This window comes from Rattus norvegicus, chromosome 17, assembly GCF_021556685.1.
Source record: "Rattus norvegicus strain SHRSP/BbbUtx chromosome 17, alternate assembly SHRSP_T2T, whole genome shotgun sequence".
Taxonomy (NCBI): Eukaryota; Metazoa; Chordata; class Mammalia; order Rodentia; family Muridae; genus Rattus; species Rattus norvegicus.
This window is the reverse complement of record NC_141550.1, coordinates 21142612-21157451: the sequence shown is the minus strand read 5'-3', so window position 1 is coordinate 21157451 and position 14840 is coordinate 21142612. Positions and strand designations below refer to the sequence as shown.

The 14840-nt window shown below is 45.5% G+C and overlaps 1 protein-coding gene across 1 annotated transcript; it reads right to left on the bottom strand.

Annotated features, from left to right (window-relative positions):
* Window positions 1–316: 316 nt before the first annotated feature.
* Window positions 317–13654, bottom strand: LOC148000060 (uncharacterized). The gene is made up of 5 exons (XM_087591827.1): window positions 13560–13654; window positions 13241–13322; window positions 10842–10903; window positions 9251–9423; window positions 317–626 (listed from the first exon to the last, which is right to left on the bottom strand). Exons 4-5 carry the CDS (start codon window positions 9361–9363, stop codon window positions 380–382), a joined length of 360 nt encoding a protein of 119 aa, XP_087447953.1. The 5' UTR covers window positions 9364–9423; window positions 10842–10903; window positions 13241–13322; window positions 13560–13654; the 3' UTR covers window positions 317–379.
* Between the last annotated feature and the right edge of the window lie 1186 nt (window positions 13655–14840).

Genomic DNA, 14840 nt, shown 5'->3' with positions numbered 1-14840 from the left:
CTTCTTTCCCAGCTATGCTATTCGTTTTTCTTTCCTTCGTGTGTATGTATTTGTGGGTTGATGCGATTCTGTGTGTGTTGATGTGATATTCTCTCTCTCTCTCTCTCTCTCTCTCTCTCTCTCTCTCTCTCTCTGTGTGTGTGTGCACATACATGTCCTTCCATGTGGAAGTCTGAAGTTGAGCTTCCTCACTCTTTATTGAGGCAGGCTGCTCACAGAACGTGGAGCTCAGCTAATTCAACTAACCTAAGTAACCAGCTTACCCAGGCATCTCATATATCTGACTCCAGAGTGGTAGGGTCATAGGTGGCTACCGGGCCTGCCCAGCTTTTACCTGGGTTCTCGGGATCTAAACACTTATGCTGATACCCCATCTGCTTCACCCAGAGCTCCCTCTACAGCATACTTTCCTGATTATATTCTTCAAACACGCAGATCTCTTTCTCTTCACATCATCATAGGCACACACAAGCACACTTTGAAGTGTCCCCCACAAAGATGTGCATAACAAATGCCTAGAACTTGTGAAAAGGGGGCCTGGTGGATGTGCTTGTGCCACAGATCTTGAAAAGGGACAATCCCGCAGACTCAGGGGTTGTTGCGAATGACCAGAAGGGAATCTGAGACTGAAAAATAGAAGATATACATTGTCTTAGTCACTGTTCTATTGCGGTGGCAAACCCTATGACCAAGGCAACTTATAAAAGAAACCACTTAATCTGGGGCTCTCAGTTCCAGAGGGTGGGGTCCATGACCATCATGATGGAGAGCGTAGCAGCAAAACAGACAGACATAGCCCTGGACCAGAGCTGGGAGCTGACATCCAATCCACAATCAAGAAGCAGAGACAGCTAATTGGGGATGACATTAGCTTTTAAAACCTTAAAACTTACCCCACCTCTCCAAGTGACATGCTGACTCCAATGAGGCCACACCTCCTGATCCTTCCCAAAACAGTTCCACCAACTTCCGAGCAAGCATCCAAATATATGACCCCATGGGGGCCAGTCTCATGTAAGCCACCACACACACAGAAGAAATCACAGCAAGATGGTGCAGAGAGAGAGAGAGAGATGTGACCACAGCCAATAAATGTTCTGCCCACCTAGCCCAGAGGAAGCAAAGAATGGATTCTTCCTATGGAGCTGGAGCAAGTACATGCATCTTTGTGACGTCTTGATTTTGGATGCCCAGCCGTTTGAACTAAGGTATTGTAAACCTCCATTACAGTAATCTGTTAAGGCAGCCAGAATACAGACAAGCACACCTTGTGCTGTATACACCGGGGAGAGGGGTGCATGCGCACAATGTCATGAGAACACCAAGCACACTATGTGTTGGGGAAGGTAAAGTGAAATAATAACCATATTTCCCCCATCAGGATTGTGATGCCTTTAGCCTGGTGGTGGTGGCTCTCGCCTTTAATCCCAACATTCAGAAGGCAGAGTCAGGCAGATCTCTGAGTCTGAAGCCAGCCTGGTCTACAGAGTGAGTTCCAAGACAGCCAGGGCTACACAGAGAAACCCTGTCCTGAAAAACCATTAAGATGAAAAGAGTTGTAATTGTAATGGCTTTAATTTAAAGGTACCTTCCTGTAAGACACAGAGCACAGTATGCCACTTAAATGATGAAACTTAATAAGGCAGATCAACAGGCCTTGTCTCATGCTATCCTCCTATTCCCCCTCCCTCCCTCCCTCCCTCCCTCCCTCTCTCTCTCCCCTCCTCCACACTTTAGTACAGAGGCAGGTTATATAAATATCTGGGCTAGTGGGAAAGTAATTTTCTGATTGAAATATGAGTGGGGATGTCCTACTAGCAGAAGCCTAAAGGCCATAAATTATCTTTCAGGACACCCTTAGAAGGTTGCCATGGCTCCGAAGCTCAGACTTTGAGATGTTAGGTGCTTCACAGCACATCTACCCGCTTACCAATTCAACCTCCTCAGGATAGCATCATGGGCTACCGGGTGTTCCAGATTAGTTTTCTAGAACACCAGGATCCGCTGTGGCATATCTGATAGAAGTGCTTGAGAGAGGCTCCCCAAATTCATTTGAAGGGGAAGAAAGCAGGAGACTAAGGTGTATGGAGCAGTGTAGCCAGACAGACATACACTCAGGAAGTCTGCCTTTAGCCTCCCTCAGGGAGCTCATGAGCACACATACATCACATAATTGCCCCGTCTCCCTGAGTAAGAGCCCAAACCCTTATAACCTGTACTAATTACTCATTAGCTGCAAGCCATATCGCTCCCATGGGTGGCACAGCATCCCTGCATGTGTGGCTAAGGAGTCATTGGCAACCAACACTCCCAGAAGCCTTCAGATGTGTACTGCTCAGAGCACTGAGGGCTCCAAAGGGATACAATGTCTCCTTCTTCCAACTTTTTTTTTTTTTAAGATTCTGTGGCTACTTTCTAATTTCATCTCAAAGAGATGATTGATAAATATCTGAGAGAGGAGTAAAAAGAAATAAAAAAAAGACACCCAGATATTACTGAACAGAGTGGGGATTTCCTGAGTCTTACAACTCCTATCAGGGAGATACAGCCAGCAAATATCTTCACATTTTTCATACAGTAACCAGCTTTTAAAAGCCAGGTTTAAAGGAGCCCAGGTTCATAACTTTGTGTGACGGCTTATCTTGTTTGTCAGCTTGACACCCCTGACAAGAGAGAATCTCATCTGAGGAATTGTCAAATGGCATAGACTGTGGGCATGTCTGTGGGGGCATTTTCTTGACTTGTAGTTGATGTAGGATGGCCCAGCTTCCTGTGAGCTTTAGACCTGTTCTTTAGGCTAGTCAACCTGTATAAGAACGGCAAAAATCTGTATAAGAAACCTCAGTTGAGGAGCGAGCCAGTAAGCAGCATTCTTCTGCTTCAGTTCTTGCCTCCAGGTTCCGGCTTTGACCTCCCTCAACTGTAAGTACCAGCCAGATAAACACTCTCCTTCCCCAGCTGGCTTTTGGTCATTCTGTTTATTCACAGAGAGCGAATGAGGACAGCTAGGCCATGCCCACACTCTGCACCTTGACTCTGTTTGGGTCTGAGGTCTCTGTATGTTTTGTTCAATTCTGTCGGCCTCGCACAGGTCTGTCTGTGTCTCGGTGGCTTGTCTCAGTCCTGTAGTGACTCGGTAGGTACAAGTCACATGGCTTATTGTTTTCTAAGTATGCTAAACAAGGATGCCTCTTCTTGTTGCTGCGATGCAGACCCGTGCGGGCTTGCTTTGCTGGAGGCCGTGCTCTCCTATTTAATAACTGCTGAAGCTCTAACAGTGAGGCTAAGGCATCCTCCCAGACAAGAATTGCAAATGCAAATACTCCAGACAACCAAGGTACGAGAGTGAACTCAGCCAGGTATCAAATAATTAACAGACCAGCAGGCAGGAAATCACAAATTGGAGTGCTTATAATACTATACAGGACAAACAGAACACCTGTGTAAGGCAGGGCTGGCCAATGGGTCACCAGTGGGTAGCCCAAAGGCTCTGAATCCCCAGAGCTGGAAATGCCAACCAATTACAGATGTCCTGGATCTGTCTTCTGTTTGCCTGGGTCACCAAGGAGCCCAAAGCTGTTGTTGCTTCTCTCTACCTACTTTGGATAAAACAAAGCACCGTATTCGCCAGGCATGCTGCCCCATCCTGAAGAACCAGAATGGAGGATCTGGGGACACTCCCTGCCCCGCCCAGGGACGTCTGAGTCATAGGGGCAACTGACTAACACCAAAGCCCCTTGTAAGAGTGGGTTCCTCCTGTACTGCTCCTTAAGCTCTTCCTGGTAACATGAAGAAGCTTGTTTCATAAAACTTGATTCTAGCTCTTTCTAACTCACAGAGTCTTCCTTTTTCATCCTGAGAATGATTCTTTTCATGATTTGATTATGAAGCAAGATTACATAAGGTCCCAGAGCAAGTGTTTGACGGATGTGAAGAAATCCGTCCCCATTACATACACTGCTGGTGTGGAAACAGTAAGCCAGTTTCTCAAAGGCCTAAACCATAGACTCACATATGACTCAATCTACTCCTGGGTATCTGGCCAAGAGAAAAACATATGCCCACATATCATCTTGTACATATTCACAGCCAGCATTCTCTCGGTAACCCCAAAAGGAGACAACCATAATGCCTGTCCATGGTAGAATGGGTAAATCAAATGTACAGCCACACAGCAGGACAACATACAGCAATGTCAAGGAATGAAGCTCTGACCAACATCGCAACATGGAAAAACTTTGAAAACACGGTGCTATTTTCAAAGGGCGCTTGCCCTGAGAGAGCACATGATCTTCACATGTTTGAAATCTCCAGGGAAGGCAGCCTCTAGAGATGGAAAGTAGATCTGTGGTTGCCAAGCACTGGAAGAAGAAAGAATGGAAGCAAGAAGACGTGGAAATTTCTTTTCGCAGTGGTGAAAGGCTGTAAATGCATTGTGTTAATGGTGGTATAACCTCTTGAATACACTAAAAATAAATTGAATGGCCCATATCAAATGAATAGATTAATATGTAAATTATATGTCAATCAATAAATCATATGGGATAGAAAACGCAGCTCCATTGGTAGTGTTTGTCTAGCCTACATAAAACCCTGAGTTCAATCCCCATTACTGCCTACGACTAGGCGTAGTGGTAAATGCCTGAGAGCCCAGAACTTGTTAGGTACCAGGAGTCAACATCAGCCTCAGTTACACAGCAAGCTCAAAGCCAGTCTGACATACTCGAAAACCTGACTAAACATCAAGAGCCAGACAGTGATGATGCATCTCTTTAATCTCAGCACTTGGGAGCCAGACCAGGCGGACCTCTGAGTTCAAGGCTAACCTGGCCTACACAGTGAGTTCTCGGACAGCTGAGGAAACCCTGTCTCGAAAAACAAAACGAATATCCCAAACCAAACAAACTATTATTGATAATAATTAGATAAATAATAAAATGTTAAAAAGAGGGACTTTCAAGATTGCACAGAGGTTAGCACACTGGCTGTTCTCCCAGAAGACCCGAGTTCAATTCCTGGCACCTACATGGTGGCTCTGTAACATGTCTGAAACTCATTTCAGAGATGCTGATTCCCTTTTCTGGTATCCATAGGCACTGGGCACGTAAAACATACATGCAGGCACAAGACCCATACTCATAAAATAAAAAAAAAAAGTTGTTATTTGTTGTTGTTTTTGTTGTTGTTGTTGTTGTTCTTACAAAGATTGCAAGTCTGGAGGCATAGCACTTGCCTTGGGTGTGTGAGACCCTGAACTTGCTGTAGGGTGATTTGAGTAAGAAAGGCCTCCCCTAGGTCTCCAGTTAGCGGCTCTGTGTGAAGGGGCGTGGGAGGAAGTATATTTCTTAGGAGTGGGCTTTGAGCGCTTAAGCTTCACCGTGTCCCTAGTTCATTCTCTGTGTTTTGTGTTTGCGGTTCACAAAGTGAAGTTCTCAGCTTCCCGTTTTGCCGGCCATGCCTTCTGCTCTGCCATTATGGACTCTTGACCCTTAAGTAAGCTTAAACTGGAGCTGTAAGCCCAAATAAACTCTTCCTTCCATAAGCTGGTGGGGTCATCATGCTTTACACAGCAGAAAGGTCATTACTATTGATTCTCAAAACCAAACCAGAACAACAACAACAAAAACAAAACAAAACAAAACACCAATGATGTGTGCTTTGGAAGCTGGTCATGATCACCAAACTCTGAATGTGGGTCTATCTGACAGTACCTTCCCCACTCAGAAGACAAAGCAAGCAATCGCTAGAGTTTGCACAATGGATTTGTGTGAAACTAGACTGTTTACAGTTCGGAACAAAGAATGCTGGTCAATTAAATTTCCTGACATGCTAGAGGTCGTCTGGAAAGCTGTGGATTTCCCTTCCTAGAGCAAAGAAGCTCTCGTGAAGTCTGGCGTATGGTGTACTTGAAATAAATACTCCCATCCTCTTTCCAAAAGCAGTGCTAAAAGTTTGTACATTTGTGCGTTTAAAAAAAATAGATACTATCAACTTTTGAAGGATTGAAACAGAGGTAGGAGTCTTAAAATTTTGCTGTGGGGGCTGGAGAGATGGCTCAGTGGTTAAAAACACCAGCTGTTCTTCTAGATGGTCCTGTGTTCAAATCCCAGCAACCATATGATGGTTCCCAACCATCGATGATGTGATCTGATGTCCTCTTCTGGTGTGTCTGAAGAGAGTAACAATGTACTCATATACATAAAATAAATTTTAAAAATGTTTTGCTGTTCTTCAACAGTGGGAGTCACACAGCTAAGAAAGTCTCTTCCCAGGCTTTTGATCCCTGTTCCTTGCTTTGAATGTGGTCTAAACATGTTCCCCAAAGGACCATGCGTTGGAAGCCTCTTCTCTCTCAATGTGGTGGTTTTAGGGAGAGGTGGGGGTCTTGTAAAAGGTCAGTAGGTCACTGGGTTCATGCCCTCAGGGCATATTAGTGTAATTATCATGGCATCCTGGTTTGTTCCCCAGAGAGTGGGTTCTAGTCTGAAGAGAAAAGCTGGCTTTCTGTATGTACTCCCCCTATACTGTTCGCCATATTGGGGCATAGCCAGAAAGCGACCCCAGAATTGAACAAAAAAGTCAAAACCAGGTACTTGAACTTCCAGGACCATGAGCTAAGTAAATGTCTTTTCTTTACAATTTCCCAGCCTTGAGTATTCCCTGACAGCAAACTGGACCAATACATTCCATGTAAGGAGGTCTCTGTCGTCTGACTTGGGCTCTGACTCACACACTTCATACATGCCTATGCTTCCCACCTTACGGGAAATGGTCCCTCATGCCAGGCCTTGCTTGACATGCAGGCCCCACCTAACCTTTATGGCTTCCATACACTGGCCCTGCAAGGAAGACATTCACCCCACGCTGCCCCTTCTAATACTTTCCAGCCCAGTTGCTCAAGGAAGAAAGGGAAGGGCTAGGAGAAAAAAAAGTAACAAGATTGTCTTTCATTTCTCTGTAGTAAGTACTACAGTTCCCTTCCCCTCCCCCAAAGATGATAGCGAGTATCAAACATTCCCTCAGCAGATGGTGCGAAGTGTGAATGGCCGGTCGACGAATTTACAGCTCACTAACTGGAATTGAAGGATGAAGCCTTATATAAGAAGCAGCCGGGGTTTGGGGATTTAGCTCAGTGGTAGAGCGCTTGCCTAGCAAGCACAAGGCCCTGGGTTCCGTCCTCAGCTCCGGAAAGAAAGAAAGAAAAAAAAAAAAAAAGAAGCAGTCAGGAAGAGGGGGTGGGGTGGGTCCCCATCCTTGCCCCTCCTCCATACCTTGGTCAGGCTTTTGCATATTTAGTGTCAAAAGCCCAATTTCCCCATTTTTTTGTATTAAGTTATTTCAGAACTGCACTTCATCTGCGGGCCAGCTTCTGAGACTCCTTTTTCTTCCCAGCTAGCTCCAGGGTCCTCTTTACAATTCAAACATCTTTGCACCCACCCACCTTCTAGCTCTTGATTCCATATGGCTTGCTGTTCATCAGTAACTTTCTCATGTGTGCCCTTTCTTTCTCCTGGGGTAAATAGAACTTCCTTGAAGATGTGCATCCCAGTGACTTTCCAGCATGTGTTGGGTGACAGGCACCAGCCAGTCTCTAGAACAGAGCGTAGGAATACTTCCAGAAGGGTGGCCACTAGCCAGTTCATGTTTTGTTCTCTTGCTAAGCTCACTGTGTAGAGGGTAAACATATCATGGGGATGTTTAATAACTGCAATTAAAGATCAATCGTGATCTCTCCAGAAAAACTGACCACAGACACATGTGTAATACATGACACCCATTAAAATGGAATGCATGCAAACACAGAAGGATAGCTTCACTTAGAGATTTTTCTGTCTCCTGCACATCATGCTAACCCTAGATTAGAGACTTTCACTGAACATGGATGCACAATGACTTTATAAACCACAGGGAGATACCAAGTATGACGGTGCATGTCTGCAATCCCAGCGCTTCGGAAGTAGAATCAAGAGGGTCAGGAATTCAAGGTCATCAGGTGCTTCATAGCAAGCTCAAGGCCACCCTGAGTCACATTAGACCATCTCTATCTCGAAGAACAAAACCAACTAGGCAGAAGCTGGAGAGACGGTTGCGTTACACCCAAGTTCAGTTCCCAGCACAAACGCTCCCACTACCACTAAGTCCAGCTCCAGGGGATCTGATGCCCCCTGCTGGATCCTACAGGCATGTGCACTCACAGGCGCACACAGGTGTATGCCATGCCCACATATCCCCGGAATTAAAAACAAAATCTTTTTTTTTTTTTTTTTTGGAGCTGAGGCCCGAACCCAGGGCCTTGCGCTTGCCAGGCAAGCGCTCTACCACTGAGCTAAATCCCCAACCCCAAAAAACAAAATCTTTTAAAGGAAATAAATCTGAAGGAGAAGCGTCGGAGGCTTAGAGGGTCTTCTGCTACAGAATTGAGTTTAACAAGGTCACGCCACTTGCTGCAATAGTAGATGGGGATCAATTTCCTATCGTAAGCCCCGCGATGCTTAAGAATGTTGCCCCTTGCAGATCTTTGAGCTATTCAGCGTATGACGCTACACGCACTTTGAATGTCAACGCTATTTATAATAACAAATCAGATGTGTGTCAAATACCAAAATCTCTAAGTAACTATATAGAGGTTGGATATTTATACAGGTTGTTTTCCGTTCTGGCTGTTGCCATTATTGGCCTCATGTAGCCTCGCTACGTAGCTGAGGCTGGCCTCGAACTCCTGATCCTCTTACCTCCAAAGTGTTGGGTGTGTGCCACCAGGCCTGAGAAGTTAGATACTAATCAAGGTGGAAGAAGCATTAAATACCTTGCCCTGAATCACTAAGAAGCATCCAGGGTGAGAAATCTTGATATTTGGATCAGTGTGTTATAAATATAATTTTATGTTATATGCATTTGTGGGAGGGCATCGGATTTTCTAGAACTGGAGTTACAGACAGTTGTGAGCTGCCATGTAGGTGCTGGGGATTGAACCCAGGTCCCTCTGGAAGAGCAGCCAGCGCTGCTACCCACTGAGCCATCTCTCCCCCTATCCCACCCCACCCCCACTCCCACCCCCATCCTCACCCCCACCCCCAGTGTATTTTCTTAGAATCCTTTCCCCTCTCCTTGGTGTTCCCAGTTACAAATAAGATCGTGACTTTGGGCCCTGCCCTACAGTCAAGTGTTCCCTAATCACCCTGATCGGACATCCTCCAAACAGCTCCGCGGAGCAACATCACACAGTCGCCGCCCACGGTACATCCGTCACCTGCTGCCAGTGTGACAGTTGCTGTTCCACTCCGCTGCGTCTGGCTCCTTTAAGGGATGGAAGCAAGGAGGAATGCTTGCAGGCTGCCAGAAGAACACGTGAGCTATGAACATGATCCTGAACTCAAGCACGTGCGGCAGGGTGACGAGAAACGTACACAGTGCTCTTTCTTTCTGGCAAAAACAAGAGGAGACAAAAGAGACCTCATACGGAGGAGATGGAAAGGGGAATTATTTTTTAGATCTTGCCATCATGGCCATTTTTAGAGGGTTTTACCCCATCATATATTACAGTTGTTTTTGTTATTGTTTTTGCTGGGTTTTTAAAATAGATCATTTGAGTCCCGTTCTATAAATAATTGGACACATGTGTGTACTTGCTTGGGCGTTTGTCTGGTTGGTTTTCCAGGGACTATCAGACCTCTATATTCACTTTTGTTCTCTGTTTTAGGGGCTTTGCTGAGGTTGCCCCTGAATTCTCTTGTTCCCTTGAAGTACTACTGGGATGTACTCTGGTGCTGGGCACAGGGCTAGCTTCTAGAAAGAACAGCCCTGGAGTTTCTCCTGGTGTATTGTTTGCTCACTACCACACCACAAAATTCATACCATCCTGGGATGAGAGTGGGTCCCCAATATAAGGGAGGCTGGAGGGCTGGGGCTGCAGCTTGGTAGTGGTGAACTTGTTCACATGCATGGATGTATGAGGCCCTGGGTCCCTGCAGAGAGAGACTGGTCAACAGATCTGCACATTGAGCTAAAAACAAAACAAGCTTTTTCTCAAAAGAGGTATGATATTTTAAGGATTTCCTTTTCACGTTTATTTATTTACATACTGCGGAGTATGTCTCTGTGTGCACATGGACTTGCACACACCACAGTTGCACATATGAAGGTCAGAGTACAACTTGTGGAAGTCGGATCTCTCGTTCAGTTATGCAGGTTCCGAGGATTGAACTCTGGTCCTCAGGCTTGGCGGCAAGCACCTTTACCTCCTGAGCCAGCTCCTCCACCCATATATACAATGTAGTGAAAACTCTTTCTGCTTCTGGGCATTCGTCTGAATCTTCAGCTTGCCTTTAAGTTCTTTATGCCCATAAGTTCTACACTAACATTGCTGAGGGATGCTAAGAACTGCCTTTCCCTGTCAGAGTATAAAGGATAGGAAGGGCCATGAACCTATCTGTAGCTTACTTTTAATTAATTAATTAATTAATTAATTATTAAATTACTGATTAATTAACAATTAATTACTTTTTAGACCCTGACCACAGCTTCCCTACCTCCTCTCCTCCCAGTCCGACCCCTCTATCCCTCCTCTTTCCCTCTCCCTCTCAATCCACTCCATTTCTCTCATTAAAGGGGAGGCCTCCCAAGGATATCAACCAACCATGGGATATCAAATTGCAATAAGACTAGGCACCTCCTCTCCTATCAAGGCGGGGACAAGGCAACCCAGTAGGAGGAAAGGGTCTGAAAGGCAGGCAACAGAGTCAGAGGCAGCCCCTGCTCCCACTGTTAGGAGTCCCAGGAGACCAAGCTACACAGCGGTGGCAAATGTGCAGGGGACCTAGGTCAGTCCCATCACAGCTCACCTTTTGCTGCTTAAATAACAACAGACACGTCACTGTGTTTCTCTGATCTTCAGTCTCTGCATCTGAAAAAGTGGGGGAGGGGGCCACTATTATAAATGGGGAAGGGGTGCTCAAGGAAAAATATAGGGGTGCTCTTTCCCCTGCTTGAACTGGTTAACATTTTTTAAGCATTTGTTTCAGACTCCCCAGCGATACATACCTTTCTACCTCTTCAGGCTGCAGACTAGGAAGCCAAAGGCACACAGGGCCTCCGTGCCTTGTCCCAAGACCCAGATCTTGTAAGTATGAAGCTGGGATTTCCATCCTGGCTTCAGTGTCTCGGCTCAGAAATCCCACCTCCACACCCGAATGCACTTTAGATTTCCAGATTCTCCCACTCCAGCCTAGGCCTTAGAATAAGAATCATTAGCTTCCCAGGTGAGTCATGGGTACAGTAAAGACTAAGAAGGTCAAAACCTACCCCACTACGCAGCAAATGTCAGCTGCGTGACAATAGTGCACGTGTTTAATAGAAAAGCTAACTTGGAAGTCTCTAGATTTTTTTTTAACAGTTAATTATAGAAATTAGACCCAAGGAAAATCTGTCTTAAATTAGCCATGGGCCAGATTTGTCTAGTAACCTATTTTTTTTTTTTAATTTTTGTGATATTTGGGAGTTGACCCTAAAGCCTCGGGCATGCTAAGTCAAAATTAGGCTTCATACCCTGTGTTATCCTGAATTTGAATTTTGTCAAAATTTTGCCGTGTTTTTCTCCTACAGCTCCTTCGGAAAACTTTCCTGATTTTGCCTTTTATAGGACAATAAAACCTTGGTGAGTTGACCTGGACTCTAAATTGTTTTACACTCATTTGTAATGTGGTGACATCTTTGGTTAATTTAAGAAGAAACTGCTTAGCAAACAAATTGCCAAGCTAGTCCATAGGCCTGTTGGGGTAGTCGAATAAGAATGGCCCCCATAGATTTAAGTATTTGAATGCTTAAGGAGAGGTATTAGGAGGTGTGGCCTTGTTGGAGTAGGCGTGGCCTTGTTGGGGTAGGTGTGGCCCTGTTAGTGTAGGTGTGGCCTTGTTGGGGTAGGTGTGGTCTTGTTGGAGTGGGTGTGGCCTTGTTGGGGTGGGTGTGGTCTCGGTGTGGCTGTGGCCTATTGAAGGAAATGTGTCAGTAGGGGTGGGCTTTGAGGTTTCAGAAGCTCCAGCTAGGACTAGTTATACTCTCTTTTTTCCTGCTGCCAGCCAATCTGGATGTAAAACTCTCAGCTACCTCCAACACTTGTGTGCCGCCATGCTTCCCACTATGATGACAATGGACTAAATCTCTGAACTGTAAACCCTAATTAAATGCTTTTCTTTATAAGAGTTGTCTGCGGTTAGAGTGTCTCTTCACCCCACTAGAACTTTGACTAAGACAACTTGTAAAGGAACATACTTGACAACCTAAACAAAGACAGTTCTTCTTCACTTTTAAGGATCTTAATACGCGATTGTTCCCGATTATAAGTGAGACATCAACATTTATTAAGAACATGACAGTGCCTCTTCAGAGTCAATCTGGAAGTACTTAACTAATTGGAATCTAGTTTAATGTGCTAGGATGAATTTTCCTAGGAATAATTTTACAATTCATACACTTTTTAAAGTGGTATAAATTCTAGCCCCCTCCTAAAACACCTACCCTTGCAAGTAAGATGAATTAATTAGGTTTCATTTTTTAAAATCAAACTTTGACTCCTACTATATAGTTATTAAAATATCGATCAAACCCTTAACCAGCGGAGTTTCTCTGAGTCCTTTCTTGCCCCAATCCTTCCATCTGTATAATGGGTATGTTAAGCAGGTAGAGGCAGGATCAACACTTATGGCTGAAAATCTTATACATCTGGGACTGGGTAGATGGCTCAGTGGGCAATGCTCTTGCTGTAGAAATATGGTGGTCTGAGTTTGAATTTCCAGAAGCCAAACTAAAAAGCTAGACACAGTAGTGCACTTATCTGCAATCTTTGGGCTCCTACCTAGAAGTTCACAGGCCATCTAGCTTCTGGCACTGTGAGGATCAACTCTGACCTCCAAACTTTGTGTACCGTGGCATATGGGCTGCAGCACCCACAAATATCCTGTACACACCCACACACTCATACCCAAACAAAAGAACTCTATGAAGTTGAGGACACCATTCCCAACTGTGTGACTGTAGGCTCCTCTTCTGCGTGCAGAGTTTTCTGCCCTAATTAAATAAGTTGTACACAGGTCAGGAGAGACCACGCCTGGCACAGGAGAAGCACTGTTGACGTGTTTAATAACTTTAATGGATAAGGGCTTTACTCAAGGGAGTACTGGCCACGCATAAATATTACAATATATGCCAAGATAAAGGAGTTCGAGCCTAGCATGGCGGGGTATACCTGTAGTCTCAGCATGTAGAAGGCTAAGGCCGGAAGATTGCAAATTCACGAACAGCCGGGGCTCCGTAGCAAGATTATCCCCCTATAAACAAGGGGAATGGATTTGAGAGGATGGTAGAGGAATCTTCCTTTCTTCCAACAAAGCGGACGGATTTGGTAAACAATGATTATAATCACAGCCTTCCTTTTGGAAAACTACAAAGGGAACCCATACAAAGACAGAGGTAATCTAGCCTAATGCTAACACAGGAATATGACTCCCAGAGAGCCAGGGTAGTGAGGCCAGTCTGCTGTAGCATCGCCAGCTGGAAAGCTTCACCTCGTGAGGCTTCTTTAGTGTTGTGGGGGGATTGCTGATGACAAGACTCAGCTGTGGTGAGGGCAGAGAGAGGCAAGGCTCACAAAACTCAGGCCTCTCTGCTGACACAGTTCCAATCTGAGGGATCCCCTGGCTGCTGCCTCTTCATTCGATTACCATTGTTTCCTCACAGAAAACCACACTGCCACTCCCCCCTCCCCGCCCCCTTCTCTGTGTGCCTGCTTCCTTCTGGAGGACACTCACCCTGTCGCCCTGGTTATCACCTTCGTGGACTTAATTCACAGTATTTATTCTGAATCTTTCACTTGACCTATCTTGAGACTCGCCTCTCTGAGCCCAGGCCTACGGGAAAGGCCCGGAGAGATGGAAACCCAGTCAAACTGGTCATTTTGTAATAATTAGCATCCCTGCCTGGCTCTTGGGAGGAGAAAAATTAGGTGATTCGTTTCTCATAATAGGGTTTTGATATACAGTGCCTGCTGTAACATGAACGTCTTCAGGCACATTAAAACCATGCATCCCGGATGTTTCTTTGCTTCCTGTTTAGCTCTGCGTTACAATTTTGAGGTCTAAACATTAGTTGTCACCTTACTTGGTCTGTTTTTTTTTTTTTCAGGTCACATCGGCACACAGTTGCCTGGTGTTTGTTTGTTTGTTTTTAAAGGAAGGAGTGTTTTTTAAGGGAGGAGACAAAAGGAGAAAGATTATGATGGACCCTCAAGAACCATCCAAGATTGTCAGAGAAATACACAAAAGGCGGAGTTATGGTTTGAGAGTCAACACCATCCATCGGCTCAGGTGTTGACTGCTTGGCTCCACGACGCAAACGCTCTTTTGAGGGGATGGTTTAAAATTCGGGCTGTGTGGGCCTGGGAGATAGCACATCCGGTGAAGGTGCTAACTGCCAAACCTGAGGACCTGAGTTCGAACCTTAGATTTCACAGGGTGGAAGGAGAGAACTGACACCTGTTAAGTGGTCCTCTAACTTTCGACGAAGGTCTCCGCGCCCACCGCCACCGCCACGCACACCTCCTGCCTACCCACCACACATGCACACACACTAAAAGGAATTTTGTCATTTAAAAGTTTTGGCAAAGACGACGATTAAAATAAGATTTGGACAATGGGGCGAAGCTTGTATAGAGCGTTACTGAGGAAAGTCAATCACGGGGGTGTGTCCTGGGGTGGCCTCGGCGTCTTGGCTCCTCCCTCCTTCTTTCCTTTAGTCGCCAGGAGCTCAACCGACTCCTGCACGTGTTTCTGCGGCCTTGGCTCAGTAAG